Source organism: Porites lutea, chromosome 14, assembly GCF_958299795.1.
Source record: "Porites lutea chromosome 14, jaPorLute2.1, whole genome shotgun sequence".
Classification (NCBI taxonomy): domain Eukaryota; kingdom Metazoa; phylum Cnidaria; class Anthozoa; order Scleractinia; family Poritidae; genus Porites; species Porites lutea.
This window is the reverse complement of record NC_133214.1, coordinates 8,738,319-8,763,598: the sequence shown is the minus strand read 5'-3', so window position 1 is coordinate 8,763,598 and position 25,280 is coordinate 8,738,319. Positions and strand designations below refer to the sequence as shown.

General features: G+C 38.6%; 2 protein-coding genes and 1 pseudogene across 3 annotated transcripts; 2 read left to right on the top strand and 1 right to left on the bottom strand.

Moving 5' to 3' along the window:
- Positions 1–4,408, top strand: part of LOC140925084 (uncharacterized) — a 35,612-nt pseudogene extending 31,204 nt beyond the window's left edge.
- A 2,499-nt stretch (positions 4,409–6,907) lies between these two features.
- LOC140924599 (hyccin-like) lies at positions 6,908–19,550 on the bottom strand. Of its 2 annotated transcripts, XM_073374620.1 has the most exons (11): positions 19,260–19,550; positions 19,064–19,168; positions 18,173–18,307; positions 17,597–17,641; positions 16,682–16,756; positions 16,232–16,359; positions 14,375–14,470; positions 12,794–12,952; positions 12,046–12,133; positions 10,732–10,843; positions 6,908–7,470 (listed from the first exon to the last, which is right to left on the bottom strand). In XM_073374620.1, exons 1-11 carry the CDS (start codon positions 19,290–19,292, stop codon positions 7,088–7,090), a joined length of 1,359 nt encoding a protein of 452 aa, XP_073230721.1. In that variant the 5' UTR covers positions 19,293–19,550; the 3' UTR covers positions 6,908–7,087. The 2 variants fall into 2 exon arrangements, with proteins under 2 accessions (XP_073230721.1, XP_073230722.1); XM_073374621.1 differs by lacking the exon at positions 17,597–17,641.
- A 58-nt stretch (positions 19,551–19,608) lies between these two features.
- LOC140924440 (large ribosomal subunit protein uL10m-like) lies at positions 19,609–24,346 on the top strand. Its single transcript, XM_073374472.1, has 2 exons — positions 19,609–19,765; positions 23,152–24,346. The coding sequence occupies exons 1-2, from the start codon at positions 19,619–19,621 to the stop codon at positions 23,662–23,664; spliced, it is 660 nt and encodes a 219-aa protein (XP_073230573.1). The 5' UTR covers positions 19,609–19,618; the 3' UTR covers positions 23,665–24,346.
- Positions 24,347–25,280: the final 934 nt, after the last annotated feature.

Genomic DNA, 25,280 nt, shown 5'->3' with positions numbered 1-25,280 from the left:
GCATCTCACATGAGGAGAATCTAACCCTCATCGTGCTCATGCACTGAGTTGAAAGGCGAACGCCGGAATACTGGCCTAACCACCGAATGAATAACCTGTTCCAGGCGTTAAGATAGTAGAGCGCGGTCGAAAAATTGACGAGGAAAAAAAAAACGGGAGAGACTCCCCACTATCCTCTCGTTTTCCCCCCTCGTTTCCTCGGCATACGATTTAACTCGCTCCCCACCATCCGAACACCGCGCTCTGCTCTATATGAACGCCTGGAACAGGCTACCGAATGAATGCATGTGTCATCTCCGTTGTTTTGTTTCGTTTCCATTTGAAATACTCCTTTTCTCTCTCTCTTTCACAGCTCTACAGAGAACGCTCCGCCTTTAAATCAACGCCGTACTCTTCAACTTAGCAAACCTAGTTCGGGAGGCTTCGGTTTCACTTTGCAGGTAGGTGAGAAAAGACATTAAATTTCACGTTTTGAAAAAACGGCAGAGATGGCAACGTGACCATATTTCCGGTTTTATTTTTCGTCGTTTGCCCGTTTTCACTTGGCGAAAAGGAATGTTTTTTTTTTTACTGAATGATTAGCAACTGGAGAAAGAACTATACATTACCAGTACATATGGCTATTTCTGCTGTCTGCCGTAAATTTAACGTGGTTTGTCTGTGAAGTTACTCTAGGCTCATGTTGATCCCAATACAAGTAGTAGACCTTGTAGTAAGATTTTTGTAAGATTTTTTTTTACATCTTTGGGTTTAATTCTTGACCTAGCCTGTAGGGAGTGTCTTATATACGTGAACATTGCGCAATTCATTCAAGAAAGAGTAGGAATCAACTTCACTGATTTATATTTGAACGCTCGCGCGTCTATTTAATTTACAGACGTACGGAATCGTTCAGCAAGGTGGCGACGTAGAATACATGACATTTGTTCTAAGCGTTGAGGAAGATGGACCAGCTTATATGGCAGGGTTAAGACCAGGTGAGACATTTTCCTCCTTGCTGTTGGTGTAAGAAGCTTGTTAAGGCACGTTTCTACTTAAATCTGCACTGTAGTGTCACTGGACTAGTCCGATATCTTTCAAATATCTGACCGGTTAATAGCGAATACTGAGGCATCACCCGGAAGAACGTCGTTTGAAAAAAATTGTTATTGCTCTTTTTATTTACGTTGAAACTGCTACAGCTTTTCTCGTGTATATGGAAGCCACTTAACTGTCCAGGTTGATTATGTTGTCTTCACGCTCTTTACGCAGTCTTGATTTTCGCCGGATTTAACCATGATTGCGGCTTTGACGAAAACGGCAAAGATTTGTACCAAAAAGAGAGGCTTAGCTTCTCGATGATATGATTGTTAAAGCTTAATATTGGTTTTATCTTAAATATCCCTTGTGTTTTCCCAGGAGACATAATTTTGGAAGTGGATGGTACAAATGTGGAAGAGGAGGATCACAAAACGATAGTAACGCATATTCACCGACCTTCTGAGTCCGTCAGGTTTGTACCAAAGCTCAAATGCTGCATTCAGTACTTACTAGCCGTAAAATCACCTTGGTCAAGGTAGAACATAATGTACAATAGGCCATCACATCCCACTACAGCAGAGATTAAGCTAAGCCTAAAAGCGGAGCTACCGTTAAATACTATGTATTTATATAAAAACAATGATCCTTAAACGTTGCCAACCAAAAAATGCTTCAAAGACATTTGTGACTTCGATAGGTTGTGAACGTGAGTCTGCGATACTCAAATATGATGCAGGTGAATGAATCATATGGAAGCCACTGAAAGAAGAAAAGTCCTGGAAGAAAAAGTTATCATTCGCATTGTAGCGATATATTAAATTCCTAATTTCTAAGCAAATTTTTGTGAATGTAGATTTTAAGTGCATGGAATTGTACATTGTCTCTTTCTTTGTACAGGCTGGTTGTAGTGTTTGTTGATGCTCTTCGACGAATGAAGATGAATACGAAGCTAAAACTTCTCCAGGTTGGTTGATTTCTTTGCGCTCAAATGAGAACGGGTAGAGTCCCAAATTAAGTAAAATCTGAAGGCACTTGAACAAAGGTAACAATACCATAAAGAGTGCTGCAATGCTTTAACAATTTCAACCAACGTGCTGGACGTGTGGACAAACGCTGTCTTAATGGTACCTACGTGAAGCCTCATTGTACCAACCCAAATACGTGTTATAGTAATAAGCTCTATTTATCGACCTTTCTCTCCTCTGTGATATCAGGACGCCGAATTTTATGGTGGGCAGTTTCCGCTCTCCCTAAGCCAACATTTTGCCCTAGGTGAAAATAATAGTGTTAGTGTTGGCTTAGGGGAGGGGTAGGTGGGCAGTTTCCCCAGCAACGTATAATGATCCGACAGGTTTGATTTTGAGGCTTCTCATTTTGTTTGTGTGATATTTTCCTACTAGGCTGAGCTAGCGGTCAAAGAACGAGAGCTTGAAGATCTTTCCAAGAACGAAAAGGACTTACTGGAAGGTTCGTAAACTCTCAAGGTCACTAGCATCGAATCTGTGTAAGATTCTGGGAAACTCCCCATCTACCCCTCCCTTCAATCAATATTTTGTCCTGAGTGAGAAGTTGACGTTAATGTTGGATTAGGGGAGGGGTGGGTGAACCGTCTCCCAGAATCTTATACTGATAGCTTCAATAGTGGCAGAACGCGTACAACTCGTGTCAGTGGTTTAGCTGTTTAGCAGTCTCCTCTTCGCGTATTTTCTTCCAAATGAGAGGGAAGGGCGGGGGTAAGAAAGAGATTGACACAGAACAATACATTCACAGAAAAAAAACAAACAAACAAACAAAAGCGAACCAACAATAGTTTCTGCAATACCAAGAAACACCCTTAATCGTTCGGCAAAAAGTATAGAAGGAAAACTGTTTGGTATTCGATACAGCTGCAAGTTAAAATTGATTCTTGTGAGCAACGGAAAGTTGTCTTTATTATTATAGGTTTTTCTTTATTTTTGACAGGTAGAGGATGTACTTTAAATTTATCATTACTTCAAGAAACACGAACACGCGAAAGAACTGGTTCCTATTTGTACACTACTGAATTAACAAGCTGTTTTGATAAGAAGTCCCCGGATGTTCGTGACAGCCTGTTAAAATACCGGCAGCCCGTTCAAGACACCAGGCCGCGTCCATGCTCTATGCCTGTGCAATCAGGTTTTAGAAAACAACAAATCACTGCCACTATCGGATCTGAAATTTTGAAGAACTTTTCTTCCCCAGACCTGAGCGCCAATCGCCGCAAACCCACGGTTAGTAATAAGCTGATCAAAAGTTTCCGCAAGAAAAAGCCATCTATGGAGAGTTTTAAATCGTATGTTGATTTGGATCTTAATTCGGATGACTCTGGAAAAGATAACTTGTCTGCAGCCGTCTCTGAGCCCACGTTAAGCGTAGCTGAACCTTCATCAGCGGCAAACACCATGGTCGAATCCAGGACTTTTGATCAGGGACCCCTTGGGACAAACGGTTGGAGTCATTGTAACGGAAAATCAAATTCACTTCCGCCTGGTAGTGTGAACATTTCTCTCACTCTTCAGGTCCCATCGGAAGATTCCGGTGCTTCAAATCTGGGTCGACTCTCTCCGGAAATTCCCAGAATGCGACGAGGACAAAAAAAATCGCCGGCGAAAACGTTGCCTATGACTTCTCCCAATCCGAAGGATCCACCAAAAGAGTTCGTTTGACTCCAGTGCTCTTCAAAGACCAGACTTACAAAGGAGTCGCCTGTCACCTCTGCCAGAGTCCTATTTATTAACTATGGATGAGGCTGGAAAGAGACCCCTTTCACCAAAGGAGAGAAAGCAAACAACGGGGAATGGGATAAGCTAATGAGAGTTAAACAGACTCGTGGAGTCCTTCTTAATTTACCTGCGATCAGGTGTTAATTTTTGTTCTATTTTGTCACGGAATGTTCTTAACGTTGCTTCTAGGAAACGGGAAGCGTAATACAAATACAACGGACTCATGAGTCCTTATCAATACTGGCAAATTGCCTGTGAATAGGCTTTATTCTCCTCTTGCATTTTCCTGTTTTAAACTAGTTTTACAGTCGAGGAAGTCTAGGGTATCCAGTGGTATCTAGGCGACTAAGCTGTTAAGTGAGGTCGCTCTTTACCCTTCTTACTTCGAAGTGACGCGAGCACACTTAACTGTCACGAGACTCCAGAATATTTGTATTGGATGAGGTCAAAACTTAATTATACTAGAGACAGGACCCGCTAATCCGCAATAAGAATTGGTATTCATTAGGCAGTGGGACCTTCCTAAGTAAACTTATTAGGGCCTCTTACTCTCATATTAACTTAGTATCATGCGAAAGTACGTCACAAAACTTAGCGCCTCCTTAATAACGAGGGCATCATTTTTTTTCCTTTAAGATAGAAAAATAATGGGGGATAGATAAGTAAGGGGTGGCGACAGTTTTTATTAAGGACGAAGGACGTCTGGGGTAAAAAGAGATCAGTGGGTTGGGGTTAAATTTAGGGGTAAGATTTGGGGATAGGATTTGGTGGTGTGCACCTCTTTGCCCCCTTCCCCATGCCCCTCCGAATATCCCCGGCAAAATTGTTTTTACTTCCTTGGAAACCACAAGTGTCACTCCAACTTTGATAAGTGACTGTTGACCAAACGTTCAGAATAAATGCATGTACTGTAGCGATTACATATAATAGGTATAATTACATCTATATTTGAGACTGGTTTTTGAAGTAACTTATTTAGAAAGAAATCTATCTAACGAAAACGGTGATCTTTTTACTCACTGGGACTTGAAACTTGTGCCCCGAAACAAGGGCTCGGATTATTTTCTATCTAAAATAGTGCTCGCCCGTTTTCAGTCTTCTCCTAGTCGTTTCATGTTCTTCTCGCCCGTCCCAACAAACTGAGGGCCTGAAACTGGCTGCCGCTACTCAAGCGCAAGTCAGTGGTGTGGAAATATTTATTTTTTTACTGTTTGAAAAAACTACTCCAGCTTTTTTAATCAATTAACATTCCGCCCCCACCTACCTTTGATCAGGCTCACAAACACTGCTTCCAATACTGAAGACGGGCGTTGCCTTCCCTGTCTCATCCCTCGTCCCCTGGGGACGGGAAGAACAGCGATCCGGCTTGGGGATGAGGCTGTTACCTTCTTTGAGAGTACTTCACTTGAGGGAGGGAGTGGAGAGTCTTCAAATGGAGGCCTAAGTATTCAAAATCGGAAAACGATGTTTTAGGGCGGGCTTTTCAAGTCTCTACCAGTAAAAACATCTGGAAAATAACCCTTAATAATGATAAGATACACCACACTGGTACCGAAGGTCTCGCTTCCAGAGATCGTTTTCATGTGACGTCACGTAGGCCATGTTGATGTACAAAAAAAAGCCCTGTGGGGATTGAACTCTTTTTCTCATTGTTCCAAGAAATTTGCATAGCTGCTGACCTCATAGTGAAAAATATTCTGTTTGCAACCACGTGACAAGGCGGTCATGTTGGTGGTCAATACACTAGAATTTTTTCTCGAAGAATTTACATGAAAATGGCGTTTAGTTCCCAAAGGACAAAGATGCTTTTGTTCTTGTCTACCAACATGGCCGCCGCCGTGACGTCACGTGCAAACCAGCAATGCATGGTTTTATAGAATGTCAGAATAAACCATTCCAACAAAGAGTTTGAGTTAAAATGTTTTCGTATCTATTGGTAGTTGTCCTTTGACACGGGTCAGAACTGACAGGCGACGGTGATGTAGATGGTCTATTAATTAAGTCATTTCTCAGCTTAAAACTGAACAACAAACAGTCATGCCAAAATTGGGAGCGTGCGTTGTCAACTTCGTAGCCCCGAGACCGCAAGTTGGTGTATTAGAGGACCAACAGGTATTTACGATTGCGAGGGCACGCTGGGTAATCAGGACAAGATGGTGGAAAAATCAAAAGTTTGTGTGAGAATACAAAGTCATCTAATTCTTGCTAATTGAATATATTTCCCTTTGAAAAATGTAACTAATGAGCTTAAAGAAATTGCACACTAAATCTGGAGTGCAGTCTGAGCAGTCCTATGTTGCTTTTTAGAAAACCTGAGTTCCTCCGTACATTTTCTGTAATCCGACAACACAAAAATTACAGAAAATGTATGGAAGACGTCAAATTTTCTAAAAAGCGACAAAGGACTGGCTGCAGGAAGCGCTTTTCGCTCCTTCCCTTGTGGCGGTGACCACATCATCAAGCTTAAGCCTCGCTGCATATCTTTACCAAGGCCGTCGCGAAATCCCTTCATAACTTAGTTTACCGTTATACGACAAGGACAAGTTACAAAGTTGCGCGGGAAACTGGCTCAAAATACGTTCCCCAAAACATGTACAGTCCCATTCCACCGCGGTCAAGCCAGAGAAATTTGCAAATGCTAAGCAAACAGGCTGCTACTTTCACTGTTGGAAGCTTAGGATTTTACCTATACGCTGTATTTACTAAACTACTTGCAGGTTTACTAAAAAAAATCCCTAAGTAACAGAAAACTGAAACAGGTATTGTCGTTGACGCATTTACCGGCATAATCATTACAATTGAGTGCGAAGCGCTTTTAACTCAAAAGCTTAATGTTTTGAGAAATGGAAAGATAGTTATACCAGTAAACGAGGGAAAATAAAGCCAGCAGAAAATTTCGTGTTTATAAAAGGTTCAATAATTACAATTTTTTTATTTAAGGAAATATAAATACAACTTTTGCCCATTAAAATAGAAGTAATAGACCTTTTGAGCTTGTGTGTTTTGTTTTCCCAATTTAGACCACGTGATATTCTTCAAGGAATTTGCTTTGATCTATTACAAATTATGCATACATAAATTATGCACGTGCATAGGACGACATTTGAAAAAAAAAGTTCTCTGAGGTACCATCTGCTCTGAAATGGGAAAACAAAACATACAAGCATTATTCGGCTCTGTCGGTTTACTCCAGCTAATTTTGATTTTATAATTATGAAAATTATCGTTACTACGAAGAAGCTCCTTAAGTTTGCGAACACCGCGATCAACGGACCTCTTTCACGAACAAGGTTGCAGTAAGTCGACACAAAGTCAAAGGAGCTTTAAAATCTGTGATCCAACACTCCTTCCGCACTAACACTGGTCGCTAATAACTCCACACCATCGGTGTTATCCGAAGGAACATTGACTTCCGACGAGGAAGGTCGGGGTAAGTCGGACGAACTTTCGCTCGTCCCTGGAATAGGCTCAAGTTCCATGTGATCTTTTGTTGACAAAAACCCTGGACGCTTGAAGTAACCGAGGCTGTGAGATTTCTTGTGCGACTTTCTCGCTTCATTCGCAGCCTGGTCAGAAGAGGAACTCCATTTTCTTGTTTCAACTTCAATTTCGACCTCCTCTGTGTCCACGATCGGGTATTCCATGGAAACGTGACTAGACCTTTTCAATCCACTAGTCGACAACGCCAGGATTTTTCCGGTGTTAGCTACAAAAAAGAGAGAACAAAATAGGCTACTCCGTGTACACTAACTGGGAGGAGAATCTCGCTTTCGATCTGCGCAACATCGCAACCATCCTTTCACCATCAACTAACATTGTCCAAACTCTCACTTCTCCTCGTAAAAGCAGTACGAGGGAAACGAAGGTAACGCCAAAGACTCTTTCACACTACATGAAAACAGTGTAGAGGTCATTAACTGTGTGGAGCTACCATTAACATACATTCTCCACTTTTTTCTCCATATATACCCGTGTTACTAATGAGGAGAATTTGCTAACCTACCAAGGCCTCTTTTGCTAGTATTTCAAGATCATTTCCTTAATTCTAGTTTTCTTTTATGTTTTATTATGGAAAATTTCAACGCGCAGCGAACGGGTTTACCGCGCTGCGCTCTCCTTATTTGCACCACGCACCCAAATCGCCCCATTTTACCAAGGGACACGAGACCGTCTTTTCGTCCTTTCCAAGCGACCGAAGAAAAGCGTGAAGTAAACATCGCCTAAAAAACGTGAAAAAATAACGCTTTTTAGGCAGGCTACTCCATCAAGCTTAGTTGGCAGACGCAGACAGAAAGCAACGAAGAGAAGGAAAAAAACGAGCGGAAGGTAAAGCAGGGGATCTTCTAACCTGCTTGAAAGGCGTTAAAAGGGGAAGAGTAAGGGGGAAGTCGAGCGCGCAAGGGGGGGGGGGGGGAGTCTCTGGGGGAAACTCTAGCCTGAGTATCGGGCATTCCTTAGTGACCAGGGAAGAGGAGATTTTAGAGGGGGGAGGAGGAAAGAGAGAAAGGAGAAAGGTTTCTCTCCCTTCGCTGTCTCCCGTTATCGCTTTTCTCTTCTTCCCCCCCTCCCCCCCTTCCCCCTCCTCCTCCTTAGAAACGCCTCATTTTCAGGCTAGGGGGCATCTTAATGAACTCTTATGTCTTTTCCTTTTTCTTGTTAAGTACTCCCTACCTGGCTACCAATAGGCCTGAGCAGCTTATCGGAATCCTTATCAATTCCGCCCGAAAGCCACGGTTTATTAGGGTAAAACCCTTATTTACAAAAACGGTAAGATTTTTTTTACTCGACACACTGGTAGATTGTAAATTATTTTTATTTTATTTAGTACCACATAAAATAAAAAAGGCACTCAATTATAAATTATATATACGATACCAGATTACATTTTTTACGCGAAATTTACAAACAGGCTAATCACACGAAATCTAACAGAAAGATAGATAACACTATATCAGCTTATGCAGTCACATTTTAAATTATTTTGGTTTAATATATAGAACAGTTTTAATACTTGTTATTTTAAGCGGTTGATAGATTTCTTTGTAAACACAACAAAAGCATTACGTACTTTAATAATTGATATTGTAAGGATTAGATCTGTATTTTTTGAAGGGTATTATATTACTACATATAGATTATGTTATATTATTTATTTTAGTATCTCTTTTTCGCAAGAGTTTACTAATATCACTGGATAGTTTCATTACGACGTTGGGATTAATAAATGTGTGACAACGTCGCAAACATTGATCGCATTATTCTCTCGCCTGATGTGCTACCAGGTATATCAGTACCGATATAATGAAGCGCCAAGGGACTAGCAAATTGTGTTCGAGATAAAGAGGTTTCGTTATATCGTGGTTCTTTTTCATATATTTTGCTATTACTGAGGTAAAGAGAATAGTTCTTCATACCGAGGACTTCGTTCTAGGTTCGTTAAATCGAGATTTCACAGTATTTCCTCGCATCCCAATGAGCAAGACCCTGGGCATCCCTCTCCAGTTAATGCCAGTCAACTTGGCCCCAGTTGTTCAAAGGGTGGTTAGTATTTACACAGAATAAGGTTCTATCCAGTGAATAATGCAATTGGTTTCTCTTAACGATTATCCACTGGAAAGCATTCTCCACCAGGCATCAGTTGCACTAGCCGGGGAAAACAGCCGTCTATCCTCACTCCCCGCCGCTTGGGACATTTCGCCAGGAGAAACGTCTGCGCATAAGCGAAAGAAATCCATTCTGATGGCGTTAATTCATCCGGAATCTGGTCGGGAGCTTGTTCGAGGAACACAAAACTTTACCAAAATCGATCAGGAGAAACAAAATCGAACAAATTTATATTTGCAACCCAGGACTACCGGATTAATTATGCAAACATGAACTTACGTCATCAGTATGGAATTTCAGTCGGTGAGGCGCAGAAGTCTCTCCTGGCGAAACGTCCTTATTGGAGAGGAACGGGGAAAGACGGCTGTTTTTGCAGGCTACAGCTGTTCCAAAGGTAGATAGCGCTATCTACTGGATAAGTCAGTTACCTCTATCCACCGGATGCCACAATTGGTTTCTCTGATACTTATCTGCTGGTTAGTACTATCCAGCATTTGCACAACCGGGGCCAGCACTATCCTGTGTTTGAACAACTGGGCCCTCACAAGCAAAGTGTTCCATGGTACATGAGTGTATACCCTTTTTTAAGCCTTTGCGGCCGGCCTTTGAAGGGGACAGGGTGAAGAAATACTGCCAGGTTCGTTTTTTTTCTCATTCTTTCTTTGTTGTTTCAATAATTATTGAAACTCAATGCAACCAAGACAAAATAAATTCTTGTCTTGCATTTTGTTTGTGATCATGGGTGACTAAAAAGGAACGAACATGAGAGGTTGAAAAAATTACTGGGGCATATTGTTTGCGATCCAGCTTTAGTACACTGCGACTGTTTGCGACACTGTTTTTACTAAGGTCCCGTTCATATGGAGAAAACTTGTTCAAGGCAAAAGGGTCACTCGAGAACGCAAGCTACCTTGGGCGAGCCACTTTTTCCTACATTTCCTTTTTACCAGGACAACTTTTCTCCATATAAACAGGGCCTAAGCTATCACGAATACAAATTAATAAGTTTCCTTTTTCTAATTTCTCAGGCAAACTTGTTTAAGGATAATTCTAGAAAGTTAACATTGATTCTTATTCCGATTTTACGGTGGAAGTTTTTAAAGGATTACTTGACGAATCATAGTGAGCACACTTTTCTGAGTTTATCATTATAACCACGTTGTTAGGTATTTTTTAGTTTTGCCATCAAGAGAACCAACTGTGTCAGTAAACACATCACCAGCATCATCATCATAATAATCATAATCATTATCATTATCATCATCAACAACATTCTCCAAACAGGACACATAAGACTCTTCATCTGAAAAATATAAATCTGGTGCATCCAGGCTGAGGAGACCTACTGATGGCACTGCCTTACCACTATTAGTTTGGTTGTCCTGTGTATCTGACAGGTATATCTCCAGTCCCAAAGGACCATCCCTAGGGAGACCTCCTGTTTCCTCTAATGAATGTTTGATGGCACTGGTCAACTAAAAAAAAAGAAAAAAAACAAAAAAAACTTAATATGCAGAATTTGTTCTAGTGTCTTACCAGTGAAAGGTTGCTCTTTCAAACCTAAAATGGGCAAAAATTACTTAGCCTCCGAATACAGCTTTCTCCCATCGCCTGACAACATTGATCTTTTTCTGGACACTTTCCTACGTATTTGACCACGTTTGTTTTCTGTGAATAGCGGTTCATTATAATGTCTTGTATCATAGCCATTAGTCATTAAAAAGAGTAAGTTCGCTATAAACAATATATATTAGACCACCAGCAAGCCCTTTGGGATTGTCACATAGGCTTGAAATTGAGCAGATGAATAGGGCAAAATATAGGGACTGAACAAATGACTCGTCTAGCATTGTCCTTCTTAACGATCTTGCAGAGCATGCCCAAGTTTGATTTAAAAGGGATTTTTAGCAGTTTATGTAGTGGTATGCAAAGGCTGCATTTTCTCCCTGAAAAAGGGGCTATGGATTGGTACAGTTAGCTAGTTAGTGGCAGGCCTTCTCTGCAAGAGCTCCGAGTTTGATTACCAGGTGTGACTTTAAATCCTTGTTTACACTTCTTTCCTTCCCATGAAGCCACTTATGTCCAGGATTGCACTCGGATGAAAAATTTACAAAATAAACAATTTTTCGAGATGGCCTTGCAAAAATAGAAAAATTTACGAAATTTACAAAATTAACATTCTTCATCCAGGATTGAACTCAGATGGAAAATTAACACAATTAGCAATTTTTCATGAAGGGCTTGCAAAACTACAATTTTGCTGTTTCGTCACAGGCCCACCATTCCCTCATTCATTTCCTCATCAATTTTTGCCGATAATTATGCTTGCAAAGTTTTGTGATTTTTATTGTTTTCAGAATTTTGGCAGTTTTCATTGTTTCATCATAGGCCCTCAATCATCAGTTTTGAATTTCCTTGTTGGTTTTCATTGTTGGGCTTGCAAAATTGTGTCATTTTATTATTTTCGCACCAGGTTAGTTCTTTTAGTTCATTTTGTGGCTGAGTTCATGTGGACATACATGTATCTCTTTGAAGCTTTAGGTAGTTTTAATTTACCCTTTAAAAATAATTTTGTCGTAAGATAAAAATAAGAATTTCTGTCGACCTTGTAAGATCTCTAAGACCTCACATTAAAAAGAACAAACACTGGACTCTTCCTAAGAACACCTTCTCTTACCATGTGGGCTGGAGCTAACAGACTGTGAGCTGCACGCCAATGGAGATCTTCTAGAGCCTTAGTTGCAATAACCCTTTGACCATTGTACCTGTATTAAACACATACACAAGACATACAGAAGACTGTTTGTACACATGTAATATTAATTATTTTTATTTTATAGACACGAGTGTTTTACTGGAAAATATACCACTCGTAAAATTCATAAAAACTACATCCGGGATCCGAGTGGTTTATTTTCCATAATCTCACACGTGAGTTTACGTAATTTGGGTGATTTCCCTCTATTATTATTTTTATCGATGTCTTTTTGTCTATATAATAAAAAGGAACATTACACGGCGGTTTGAAGATATGAATTTTATTTTCTCGTGGCAAAAACAATATTTTACGAACGAGCGCAGCGAGTGAGTAAAATGTTGTTTTTGCCACGAGAAAATAAAGTTCATATCTTTGCGCCACCGTGTAATATCCTCTGTATAAATCATCTGGTTGCTTGTTGTTTATTGGCATTTTATTTGTACGAAAAGTTATGTATTGAAACTGCAAATCAACTCTGGCCATAATTATACAATGAATACACTTTTTTGAAAATTTACACTGCAAATTATGCAATCATAATGCTTTAACTACAATGTTGACACCTGGTTACCTGGGATCAAACGACACCAAAGACGATTCTTATACTGATAAGTATAGCTTTACAGACACATTGAATGATACATAAAGTCTGGAAATTGCAACTTACATTAGGAAATACAGGCCATGTGTAATCTCTTGAATCAGCTCCGTGCTTAGAGTGATTCTTGGGTGATTGACCAGCTTTGTTACCTCCTCTGTTGAAAAATAGGACTCAGATTCTTCTTTACATCTTTGACAAAGTTTATAAAAACCACTTTTTGCGAGCCTAAATTGAACAAAAAAAGAATAAAGTATATAAGTATACCTTTCAAGCCACCTACATGTAATTAATAAGCTCAGCTTTTTGGAGGGGATAGGTGTGTGATTTTACTGGCTGCCTGATTCTGCTAGCCTTTATGGTTATTCCAGGTAGCCAGTGCTCAGTATTCATTGTTGTAATATTTCTTATAAGGCAAGAGAGATTCAAAATAAAGATCACTGTTGTTGTAATGTTTCTGTTCTGTTTACAGACCTGACAGTAATAAATAATATTGTGCAAAAATACAATGCATCTTAATCCTTAATGTCAACATGAGAATTGCTTTTTTCTTTAGTTTGCAAACCTGTTTCATGCTGAATTTAGTAAAATCGACAATTTCACATGGAAAATGGCCCATTTCAAACAATTTGGTAATGCTTTTCTAATAGAGGCCCTGTTAGAGACCCTGTTATAATTCATACTAGGAACAACAAACCCCCCACCACCCTAAGAGAGGGACAGGGAACAGAAATTCTGCATGGTACATGTACATACAAGTTATTTGTAATTTGAGGTTTATATGGACAAAAAACAACAGCCACACAAAATATATTCCACTAACATAGGGTAGAATAAGGGTATTTTTAGTGGTGTAGCCTTTGTTGTCTCCCAAGCCGCACTACATGGGCTGGATTGGAAAATCTCCAGATAGAAACAAGGCGGAGGATGGCATGACACAAGCAATAAAAAAGCTGAGCTACAGCTCTGGAGTGACCAGTTGATTGATTGGTTTTATTTCTAAATGTACAAAGGAGCGATTTGAGGAAAAACAGTTAAATGTTAGCTATATTTCTTTCATAAAATTTGTTTACTTTCGAGCAATGATGCTGAACTGCTCTAGTGTTGCATATGCAGGGGTTTCAATAAGCACCACAGCTGACAAAATGCGTGGGCCACTTTTTTCAAGAAAAAAGAAGGAACTAGTTTAAATAACTTTGCAAACGAAAAATATATCATAAAATCTGAATTAAAACGTACTTATGATGTGTTTTCATAAAGGCCCCCTGGTTTTACGTTATGCTTTAGTCATGTAAACGTTATATTTCAGTCAATTTTCGAGGTTTACGCAGGATTTGTTAATGTGCAAAAGTACATAATTTACTTTTCATCATTTTTTCATTGCTTATAGAAATTTCCAAATTCTCTGGGGAATGACATCCCCAGACACCCACCCCCCCCCCCCCCCCCCTCCGCCACCTAGAAAAAGGGGACTTTAGGCCCCTCTTTTGATACAGTCGGTTACTCTATTCAAACCTGCTGGCTACTTCAATTATTATTGAAACCCCTGATATGGAGAACGTCTAGGGTAGTTTATAAAAACGTGACACAAAAGTGATGTTATCCTGTTTGACAAATCGCAGAAAATTCAATGACAAATGTAGCCCTTACCTTAGTGCCAAAATGCAGAAGCTGTGGTGAGAAGCTTCAGTCATATAAACTATATTTGCATTGTACTGGTACAAAATGGCACTTAACACAGACAGCCTAAAAAAGAAAGTGAACACTACATGTACATCACACAGTTCTTGACAATTTTCAGAAGAACTACAAGTTTAATGTTTGCTAAGGAGAAATACATGACATATTGTCCCAAAACCTAGCTTTCATCATCGTCATCGTCATCATCATCATCATCATCATCATCATCATCATCATTATCACCACCACCACCACCATCATCATTATCATTCATCATCATCACCATCACAGGGTTCGAAATTAACTTTGAACTAGGTTGCCCATGGGGCAACCATTTTTTCACTTCTAGGCGTCCAAAGTGAAATCTAGGCGTCAAATAAACTAAGGGACTAAAAACTTGTAATTTCTCCTCGCCCTCCTCCAGTGTTGTAATCTAAGCAATATAAGCATGTCATAGAGTTTGTACCTACGGAATAGTTAAGCCATTGACGACCTTTCTTCCATTGCGTTTGAAATGTTCGCATTGACCGGGCGTTTTGTTTAGGTTTAGACAATTCTGCCTCTGCTCGAGTTTTCTTGCTTGCTGAAAGTTCTTCAGTCTCTTTTTCAGAAAATGTGTTAGATAGTTCCTTTCGTTTCCTTTGAACTTCTTTCTCGTTGTCTGATGTGCGTAAATACCGCAACAAACTGTTCTGCTTTAGTGAGTCCGCCATGATTTTAAAAGAAGCACATGGCATGTACATCAGGGAATTTTCTTGGAGCTTGGGTGTTAGTCCTACTGTGCAGCGGTAAACACAAAACAAATTGGCGAACAATTAATCCGAACACGGCTACGTACGTATGAATTGTAAAGAAAAGGAAAAGAAGTGATAATTTTTAAGGACTTAGTTTACCATTTATCAAGCAGAAATACTGACTTAGGATTATAATTTTCCATTATAATGATATCTTAAATTAGTGGACAGTTTCTGTTAATGGACAGCTAAATTCTAGTCGTCCAAGGGGCAACCATGTTCAGAGATTTGGTCGTCAGGGTCAAATTTTGGTCGTCTCTGACGACTGGACGCTTGTTAATTTCGAACCCTGCATCATCATCATCTCCACCCACACCACCACCACCTTTGCCATCATCATCATCATCATCATCATCATCATCATCACACCACTACAATCATCACCACTATTACATTTGTTGCAGTTACATGTTAAAGGTTAAAATTAAATTCAGGTTAAATAAAAATAATTCATTTTTTAACCAAAGGTGGCCTGAGAAAAGGGCCAACATTTCGCGACACCACCAACCGTTTCCCCATGAAATGATGTCTGAAAAACAAGTGCAGAAATTCTAGACTGATGACATGTCACTAATCAGATTTGGATAGAGCTTCTGATAGGTCGTGCCGTGTGGGAAATTTGTTTCAGCCAGTCAGAAGCACTATGGAATTTCTGCACTCGCTTCTCAGACGTCATTTCACGGGGAAACAGTTGGTGGCGTGGCAAAATGTCCATTGTTTTCTCAGGCTAAACCAAAGGTTGATTCTCAGTTTTCTTTGTCTCCGTGCCCTAATTCATCAATAATAAGCGCAAGGATACAAAGGAAATTGAGAATCAATTTACTGTAGGTCAAAAAAGTCTAACCTGAATGCAATTTTGACCTGTAACACTATACACATGTATGTGAATGACTGCAACCAGCATGACCATTACCAATGACTATAATATACATATATAATGGGAATAGCCATTGTATTCAATATCATTAAAATAATATAATGGCCACTCCCAATTCCATCAGGATTACAAAGGTTGTAGATTCACATTGCTCACCTGTGCATACCAGTTATTTTATTAAGTGGTCTCCCTGGACCTGGTGAAGTTACAACCATCTCACTCTGTTCATGTCGACTCAGTGCTGTCTCCGTTAGCGTTGACGAGGCTGTTAGTCCCTGGTAAGGCTAGTATTAATTTAACAACAGCATAGTTATTTTCACCTTACAAAGAATGATAATATAAAAGTGAAACTGCACCTTAAATAGGGTGCTTATTAAAGCTCAGAACTGCCCACATAGGTTGGTTAACTTAAAAATTAAACCTGAGGCACTGAAATTTCTTGCTTTAAACCCATCACTACCAAGTTAGGCTTTGGTTTAAAAAGCATTGTGTTTTCTACAACATTGACCTGGGGAAGGAGAGGGGATTGTGGGTCCTTCCGTTCATAGAGTATTATGACTTTGTAAAGTGGCTGACTAAAACAGTTTAAAATATTCTGATATGTACCTCATGGTAAATTGAAGGTCTTGACAAAGATGGCAGTCTAAATGTTTTGGTTTTTTGCTCTTCAATTTCCACCATCTGTCATCAGAATATAAAAGCACCAGACTTTAATTAAAAGATGAGCACATTTAGGAGGTTTTTCTTTATAAATTCTGGAACCAGTTTATAGCTAGTTTCTGTCCATAGTTTTCATTTCACCTTATTTGCCCTGTTTGATTTTTGAACTTTACGAAGACTTATTTAATCACCGTCGAGGAACAGATCCAAAAGAAACAGAATTTGTTATAATTGTAAGCAACAAAGCTAATTGACTACTCCAGAAAATACCATCACATACCATAATGCTCTTTGCTTGTCACCCCAAAATTTTGCATAAGCATTGTTTTCAGTTTCTCTTGGGGCCATTTTAACTCCCAAGAGAAACTGAAAACAATGGTTATGTAAAATTTTGGGGTGACAAACAAAGAGCATTATGGTATTTTCTGGTATTTTCTGGAGTGGTCAATATAGTTAACATGTACATTTAGCAACATTAATTATTTTGTTTAAGCAAATGAGATTAAACAAAATGGACTTTAATTAAGTTACTATTTTCACATATTTTACGAATGCTAGGTAAAATGAAAAACTTTACACAGTCAGGCACTCATTGAATACAGTCATTTTAAATGGTTAATGCTGGTGATTAAAACATTTTACAGGTTCCCAATTTAGACATCACTGTATGTGGTGATCATCAGCCACATCTAAATATACTTATGCTTCCTTTTCGCCAAACACTTGATACACTAAGACTTAGTGTAAAGAGCATGAAAGTGATTAGTGATGTAATGTTGGTGTTGGGACGTACGGTATGAACCGGCTGAACAATTAATTACTAATTTAATGAAGCATTCTCAAATTGTATGTAATACTCACTTCATTGTAGATAGCCAATAACAGCGCCTCAAGATTGCCATAGGCCTTAAAGTAATTATATTAACAAGCACAAGTCACAAAAACTACAAAAAATACAGATTAAACAACAATACCACAATAACTAGATAGCCTTATAATACTACCAGAGCATGCATACCATTAGAAACCCCAATAACACCCAGTCAATTATGTTCTCTTGATCATTGTACTTCTAAATTTTACCTTTTGAGGTTTTATGCCCAAATTTGACAGTCTAATACTATTTTGATTCTGAGGCCAGGGTTAAAACAATGTTCTAAATATCCTCTTATAAATCAGGTTTAATTGTGGGCAATAATTTAATACACAAAAAACCCCTGACCTTGATATTGTTGGAATTATGATAATTATTTTATGCTGTTCAACGGACTCATCTGATTGGCTAATTTTACAATGAGAACTTTTGACATGTGTTGCTTTATATCCTTTCTTTTCATTAATTCTGTTTTGGTGCTACATGACGTTTAACATGTGTACGGTGAATGAAGAGAGCTAGATGGAATCATTCTCACAGCAATAGTTGTATAGAAGCCACACCTTTTCATCTCTCCTTGTTGAAGCTGACAAATACGTCCATATTAACACAGGAACAAACTGAAGAACAAACAGCTGTTCTCCTTTTCCACTTTGTCGAAACAACTCAAAGAGACTCTTGAAGACTGGATCACTTAACTGTAAATAAAGTCACATACAAAGAGCTTAGTTCAGTAACTGGCTTCCCTTAAGGTCAGAGAAAATTATTAATCATAAATTGTAGGTCAAAAATTAAATTCAAGTCATACTCTTAACCTACTGCGGTAATTCTCATTTTCTTTTCTCTTCAAGCTATAAAAATACTATTCACGATTATGAATAATTAGGATTATTGAGAATCAACCTAGGCTAAAAAATTTAAGCTGAATTTAATAATGTCCTACACTTTATAATGGGGAGTAAATGCAGAATACTTCTCCAAAACTACATTTTTCCTAAAGGGGTCATTTGAATTTCATCATGTAGAAGGTGTCAGAATCTCAGTGTCATTCCTCTGTACTATTATTGGATCATTTTACATTTCTGGGAAACTGCCCACCTACCCTCCCCTAAACCAACATTAACACTTAGTTCTTACTTACAGCAAAATGTTGGCTTAGGGGAGGGGTAGGTGGGCAGTTTCACAGAAACGTAAAATGATCCCTATTATTTTAGGGTATAGGAATCCTGAAGGCCCTGTTGGTATCCTGCCTAGCTTCCATGGAGACCCTTCAGAAAAGAGACTGTCAGAATCACACCTTCCAAAGAGGGAGTGAAGAAAGCAGAGAGAGGAGAAAAAAAATAAATAAACGTTTCAAAACAGTGTAATAATTGTAATAATTAAAAGCTGTTAATCAATAAACACTACTGCTACACATAACATTAAAGAGTAAAAGTGGGGAGTCTCCCCCTTACCTGGTGTGCGTAATGCTCAGGTAAGTTCTGAATTATTCCATTTATCAGGTTTTTGTCATTTTTCAACTTCTGAATGTTAGTTGGTGATTCTGATTTACAGCATGACTACAGATGCACGACCACAAAAAAAGGAGAATTAAGAAAAGACAAAAGGTTACATTTTTACACTCTGAACATCTTGTAAGTCATTACTCACCTCTAAAACTTCTTTCACCGTTTTCAGATCCATAACAAACGCGCTTAAGACTGTTATCCACGATGTACTTAAGCAAACTTTACCAATACACGTAAAAAAAACTTGTTTTTCGAGATCAAAAAACGTTACAAATCAATCCGACTTAACAATAAAGAGCTCATTTCTAATGACCTTAGTGTTTCCTTTATCGAAAAACACTAAATTTTCCACAAATCGCGGCCTGTTTAACAAGAAAAATAATGATAAATCAGCGCCAAACGAATGAGGCTCTGAACTCCGCCATTTTGTGGTAATGAATGAAAAGGACTGGTGCCTTATTTCTGCCCAGGCTCTCGCCGTCGTCTACAAAGACTTCCAAGATGGCGCTCGCTTGTATTCGAACCGCTAAAACTAACTTTCTTGCTGTACCATTTTTAGTCTCCACTGCTAGGGTAGAATTAACTCGAAATATATCCAAGATGGCTAGGAGCTGTAAGGCTGGAAGAAATAAGAGGAGAGAAGTGAAGGTAGGTCTAAAGTTCTCCATACAAATTTGCACTTCGCACGTGTTCTGACCAAAATTTCTTTTTCCTTCTTGTGGAATGTATGTTTCATTGAAAAATCTTACTCTGAATGACTTTCAAAACGTTTTTTACAGAGAAGGTTTGTAAGCCCTATAGGTGGTTTTCATGCAGTCTCGGGAGACACAAATAACAATGGTGAAATGAACAAATGCTGGTGGACAAACAAAACTAGCTAATGAGCGATGTTTTGTTTACCGTCCACCAGCATGGCGGCGATGACGTAACGTGAAAACCACCTATACCAAACCCCAAATCTTGAGGATTACAGGTAGACACCAGGGCTGTCAATCCCCCACATCATCAAATATTGATAACTGATAGGGAAGAAATAATAGATGACATCATATCGCACGGCAAATGACGTCATTTGTGCCAAAAATGCTTGTTGATTCCGATTGATTTATATAGCACATAAACAGTTCATATTTAGCCACATTATTGCTTAAAATACAGTGGCATACCATGGGGAAACATTCCATGTTAACAGTAGCTTAAACAACAAAAAATATTTGAAATTTTATGGTCAGAAAGTTGAGGCTACAAGAAACAACAACTTTGGGTGATTATCCGGGAGATATCAGACTCTAATCTGGAGACTGGGAGATACAGTCCAAAATCTGGAGTCTCTCAGATTATCTGGGAGAGTTAACAGCACTGAGACGCTTTTTCAGAGATGCCAACCTCCAGTGATCTAAAATCTGAAGACTCTCTATTTTGCACTTCCCCCCCCCCCCCCCAAATGTCTAACAGCCCCACCACCCACACTCCTCCCCCCACTAATTGAGCCAGCTGCCATGGTTAAGGACATTATATGAAGTCTTACATGAGGTATACGTACATGCTATCAAAATTCACTTTCACCATTGTATAAAATTAATGACAAAGTAATCTTTCTCAGTGAGTAGATATGTGCAAAAATGTCCCAGAAACTGTACAATGAATAAAAAAAGTTCAAATTTTGAGAAAAAAATGGGGCTAAATTGCAAACTTAAGGGCAGAAAATCTCTGAAGTCCATTTTATCTGGGGCATTTGGTGACCTGTATGGGAGAGTGGGAGATCAGTGCCCTATATGGGAGACTTCCGGATAATCTGGGAAGTTGGCATATAATAATTATGGGTATCTTTCTGCCTGGTAAAGGTCCAGCAAGTGAGTGCACAAGAAAAGTTTACGATATGGGTCACTGAAACACATACCAGTCACAGTCTGAGACTCTCAGGGTATAAAGCTTAAGTATGAATAAGCCCAAGGGACACAAAACTGGGAATAATAATACAATCATTTTCATTTTAGAAGGCCTTAAGGAACGAGCCCTAATTCCTCACTCCGCAAATGATTGTGGACTGAGTGAGTCCACACACTCCACAAAAAAAACCTCCACAAATCAGGGGAATGGGTAAGTTTTGGGTGGACAAGGATTACTTATGATGGATTAATGGTTGCCTTGGATACCATCAACCAATCATAGCTAATGCTTGTCCATTCAAATGATCCCAGAAATCTCTGCACCAAAAGCTTGTACCCATTCCCCTTTATAGTTTCTGGAGTGGGGAATAAATGCTTTTGTTGTCAAGTGGTATGAAAATAAGTGACCCTGCATTTTTAGTTTTGCTCATCATTGTGAAAATTTTCTTCATCTGTGGTCTTGGGTAGCCTGAGATAACAGCTGCTGCTTTGCGATGTGGTGTCACCATAAAATGTTGGCTGATTTATCAGGCTAGGGCTTGGGCTATCTTAACCCTTTAAGTGCCAAGATTCACATACAAATTCTCCATACTGGTCTCTATACATTTTCTTAAAGAATTAGTTGAGAGAATTTGATAAAAGATCAAGGCGCTTTCTCTGTGGTGATCATTATTTTTATTAATTCTCCTAACCTTATCTCTTGATAATGTTTGGATGTCGTTAGGAGAAAATTGATGTTGATCACTATTGGGACTTAAAGGGTAAAGTACAATGTGTGAAAATGTCGTACCTCATGTCCTTCACTGTACCCCACCTACATTAAATTATTTAATATTTTTATGGGGCAGAACCTTACTAGCAAAGCTCTGCATGCCAAAGGCACATGTTGATGCTCACCATGGGTAAGAATTTCGGTTATCATGTGACTATTTAGCCCATCCATGTTTACCACCACATGTAAACCAATGTGAAATGTCAGACTTACCCATACATAAAGAGGAAGATATGCTGAATATTTCTTTATATTGCAATGTATTACATTAAATACACCATCAATAACCACTTAATAGCTGTCAAAATGGTGGTGTATGTGTTGTAGTTAATTTTTTTATCCCAGGTAATTATTGTATGCTAATGAAGTTGGAACAAAGAAAAAATAAAAATTACCTGGGATAAAAAAAATTAGCTACAACATATGCATTGTAGGTCAAAATTGATTTGAGGTTATTAAATTTCAGTTGATTCTCATTTTTCCTTGTCTTTTAGCCCTTCATGAATAATCATAATTTCAATTCAGGTTGAAAAAATAAATTAATTTTAACATGAATTTAATTTTGACCTATTCTGTATAACATAAGCTAAGCAGTAGCACTTGATGGTGTTAACAGACCAGGTCCATTCCATGTGTTTTTTTATTGCCCACTCAATATTTTGTTGAATCGTGGGCTCAAGCCTCTGATTTTTATTGCATTGGAAGAAATAGTAGGAAATTTGATTTGTGAATTTCTTTGCTGTGGTTTAAAGATTATTTTTTGTTTCAGGTGAATGGGTGGTGCATGTATTTTAAGGGAGTTCCACTCTTAGGCTTTTCTAAATCTTTGTTAATAAAGCATGTTTGTAATAGGAAATACATTCTTTTCTTTTTCAATCTCTTGATGCTTACTTATTCTCTTACAACGATTTCTGAAAACAGAAGACTCTCAAGTTTTTTGCAAAACTATATGCATTAAACTACACATCCATTGAAAACTTTAAAACTGTTTGAACTTACCTGACCTCTCGGGAAACAGCTGTCAAATTTATGAATGTTTTTGGTCCGTTTGCAAAAAAACTTGAGAATCTTTTGTTTTCAGAAATTGTTGTGATTGGACAATCTTCTTCCAAGTGGCCTGGTTCAGGTAGTCACACTCTAATGGGGTTCCATTCTGTGTAGTTTTCATTTGAACCTGTTTGATGCAAGCGATGCATTATATAAACTTTAGCTTTATACACTTTACATCTTGTTCAACTGTGTCCTTTTACTATTGATGCCATCTTCAGCCCATTATCACTTACATTTCTCTGCTGCTCTTCAGTCCAACAGAACAATAGGAAGCTTTTCCTTACCTAGAACACTTCTAAAAGCCCACATTTTTTTCTCTTTAGCCAAATCCGAGAAAGCTCATGATAGCTGATCAAGTCAGGGAAGTGTTTGATTCCAATAACATGGTTGTTGTATGTCACTTCAGTGATTTGAATACTCAAGAATGGGAAGAATTACGCTTCAATCTTGGTAAAGATGAAATAACGGTCAAGATGTTCCCCAACAGAGTTTCATGCAAGGCTTTAGAAAATACAAAGTACTGTGAAATAACTCCATTATTTTTGGCATCTACATTTGTCACTTACTCTAAAGAAGCTAAGGTGAAGCTATTGCTGTCAGCAGTGAAGAAACAGCCTAAAGTGGAGTTATTAGGAGGTAAAATTGATAATCAGCTATTGTCAAGAAAGTCCGTGATGGATTATTCTAAGTTGCCATCATTAACAGAGCTTCATGGCCAGCTACTACATATGTTATCTGAGCCTTCTAGAAGACTTACAACCCTTCTTGGGCAAAACCAAACTAACCTAGCTGAGAATTTGTCACAGTATGTCAGCCAAGGTGAAGAGAAGAGCTGATGTTTAATTATTACTCTCTCAGTGTAACAGTAACCTTTGTTTTTAAGGTAAATTTAAACAAATTTGAAAACTGGTACAAAAATGAAATGAAAAAGTTCTCTTTTTTTGTTGATTTACTCAGATTTAAGAAAAAACAACTGAAACCAATAATAATTAAATATGAGTTGCACCTATGGGAGTGAAAATGCAAAAAAGGTCACAAGATTGAAAAGTGAAAAAAGTAAAAGCTCTTCTTTGTTTTAATTTACAAGAGGTATTCAAGGGATAAAGATATTAAAAAACAAAGAGGAAAAACCAAGGAACCCCTCTTGGACCAGGTAACACGTTAAAGCTTAGAACATACTTGTAAGAACCACTCCACTGCGCATCATATTTTTAACTCCTTTCTCAGTGTTTGATCTTGTGATGAAACACCGTCTAAATGATTGATAATTTAGCAACTTACTTTTCCACACGCTTCATATACATTGAAGTGATTTGCTTACGAATAAAGATATTTCGTCGTAGTCATAATTTTCCCATAATCCTCACTGAGGTAAGCCAGCTTGCAGACCTCTCCATTTTTGCTTTAACATCAAAACAACAGGAAAATCATCTTTTTGACAGGTAATAGGAGGTGTGCTATTTGATGGGGGTAGGAAACGATTTTGAAGTCCTCTCAGGCGGTTGCTTCCTCTCTGCTCCCCTGAGTCCTCCTCTGTTGTGGCTTATTTGTGCCCGAATGTATATTTCCCAAGTGTCTCCCTTGCAGGCTAGTCTTAATTTATTGTGCTATCTTAGAAAAGAGTATTACAGCAATAATTATTATCTTATCATTAATACTCTTTCAGGACAATGCAATAGTTTCATCTGATTCTTCCACTGAGCCTCATTTAAAATAACTCATCTGCCCTGACAACGTTTCTTTGGTATTACATTTGGCTTGTAATTTTCCTTATTTTCCTTGACAATGATACATAAAATTACAATGAATATTATTGTCCCAGCTGACAATGATATCATGCAGCAGAAACAGTAATACTGGTAACAAATTTCCCATGCAACATTGGTAAACGGTGAAAATTACTGATCATTGTAAATGATCTCATATTGGAGTGCTTCTACTTTGATAATCTCTGCCTTTGCAGGGCTTTATCATGGGGAGGGGCCAGGGGGGTGCCCCCCCCCCACCATTATTTGCTCCAAAAAGTCAAAACGTGCATGCATAAAAGTTGGAAATAAAAATTCCTCTCCAAGAGCTCTGAAACAATGATTTCTCTGCAGCTAGGTGAAATATTTCTGGTTTTAAGATACAGAGACCAGTCCAATGGGTCCTCTGGACCCAAAACCCTCTGCTTTTCGAATACAATGAGCGACCTAAAATCTTTGTACCCCCTAGTTTGTGAAGACTTTGATAATGTCAATCTGTTAAGTAGACAACATTTGTTTACACTTCAGGGATGGGGGGAAGGGGGGGGGGGGAGCACACAAAGGCAAATGAATGATTTCTTCGATTGACTATATTGTACTACCATACACCTAACTGCAAACCAGGAAAGTGAAACTTGCTTAGCTTATGTTTGCTAAATCCCAAGATAAGTTACAGACATTTGACTGAAATAAGCCCCCGCTATTAT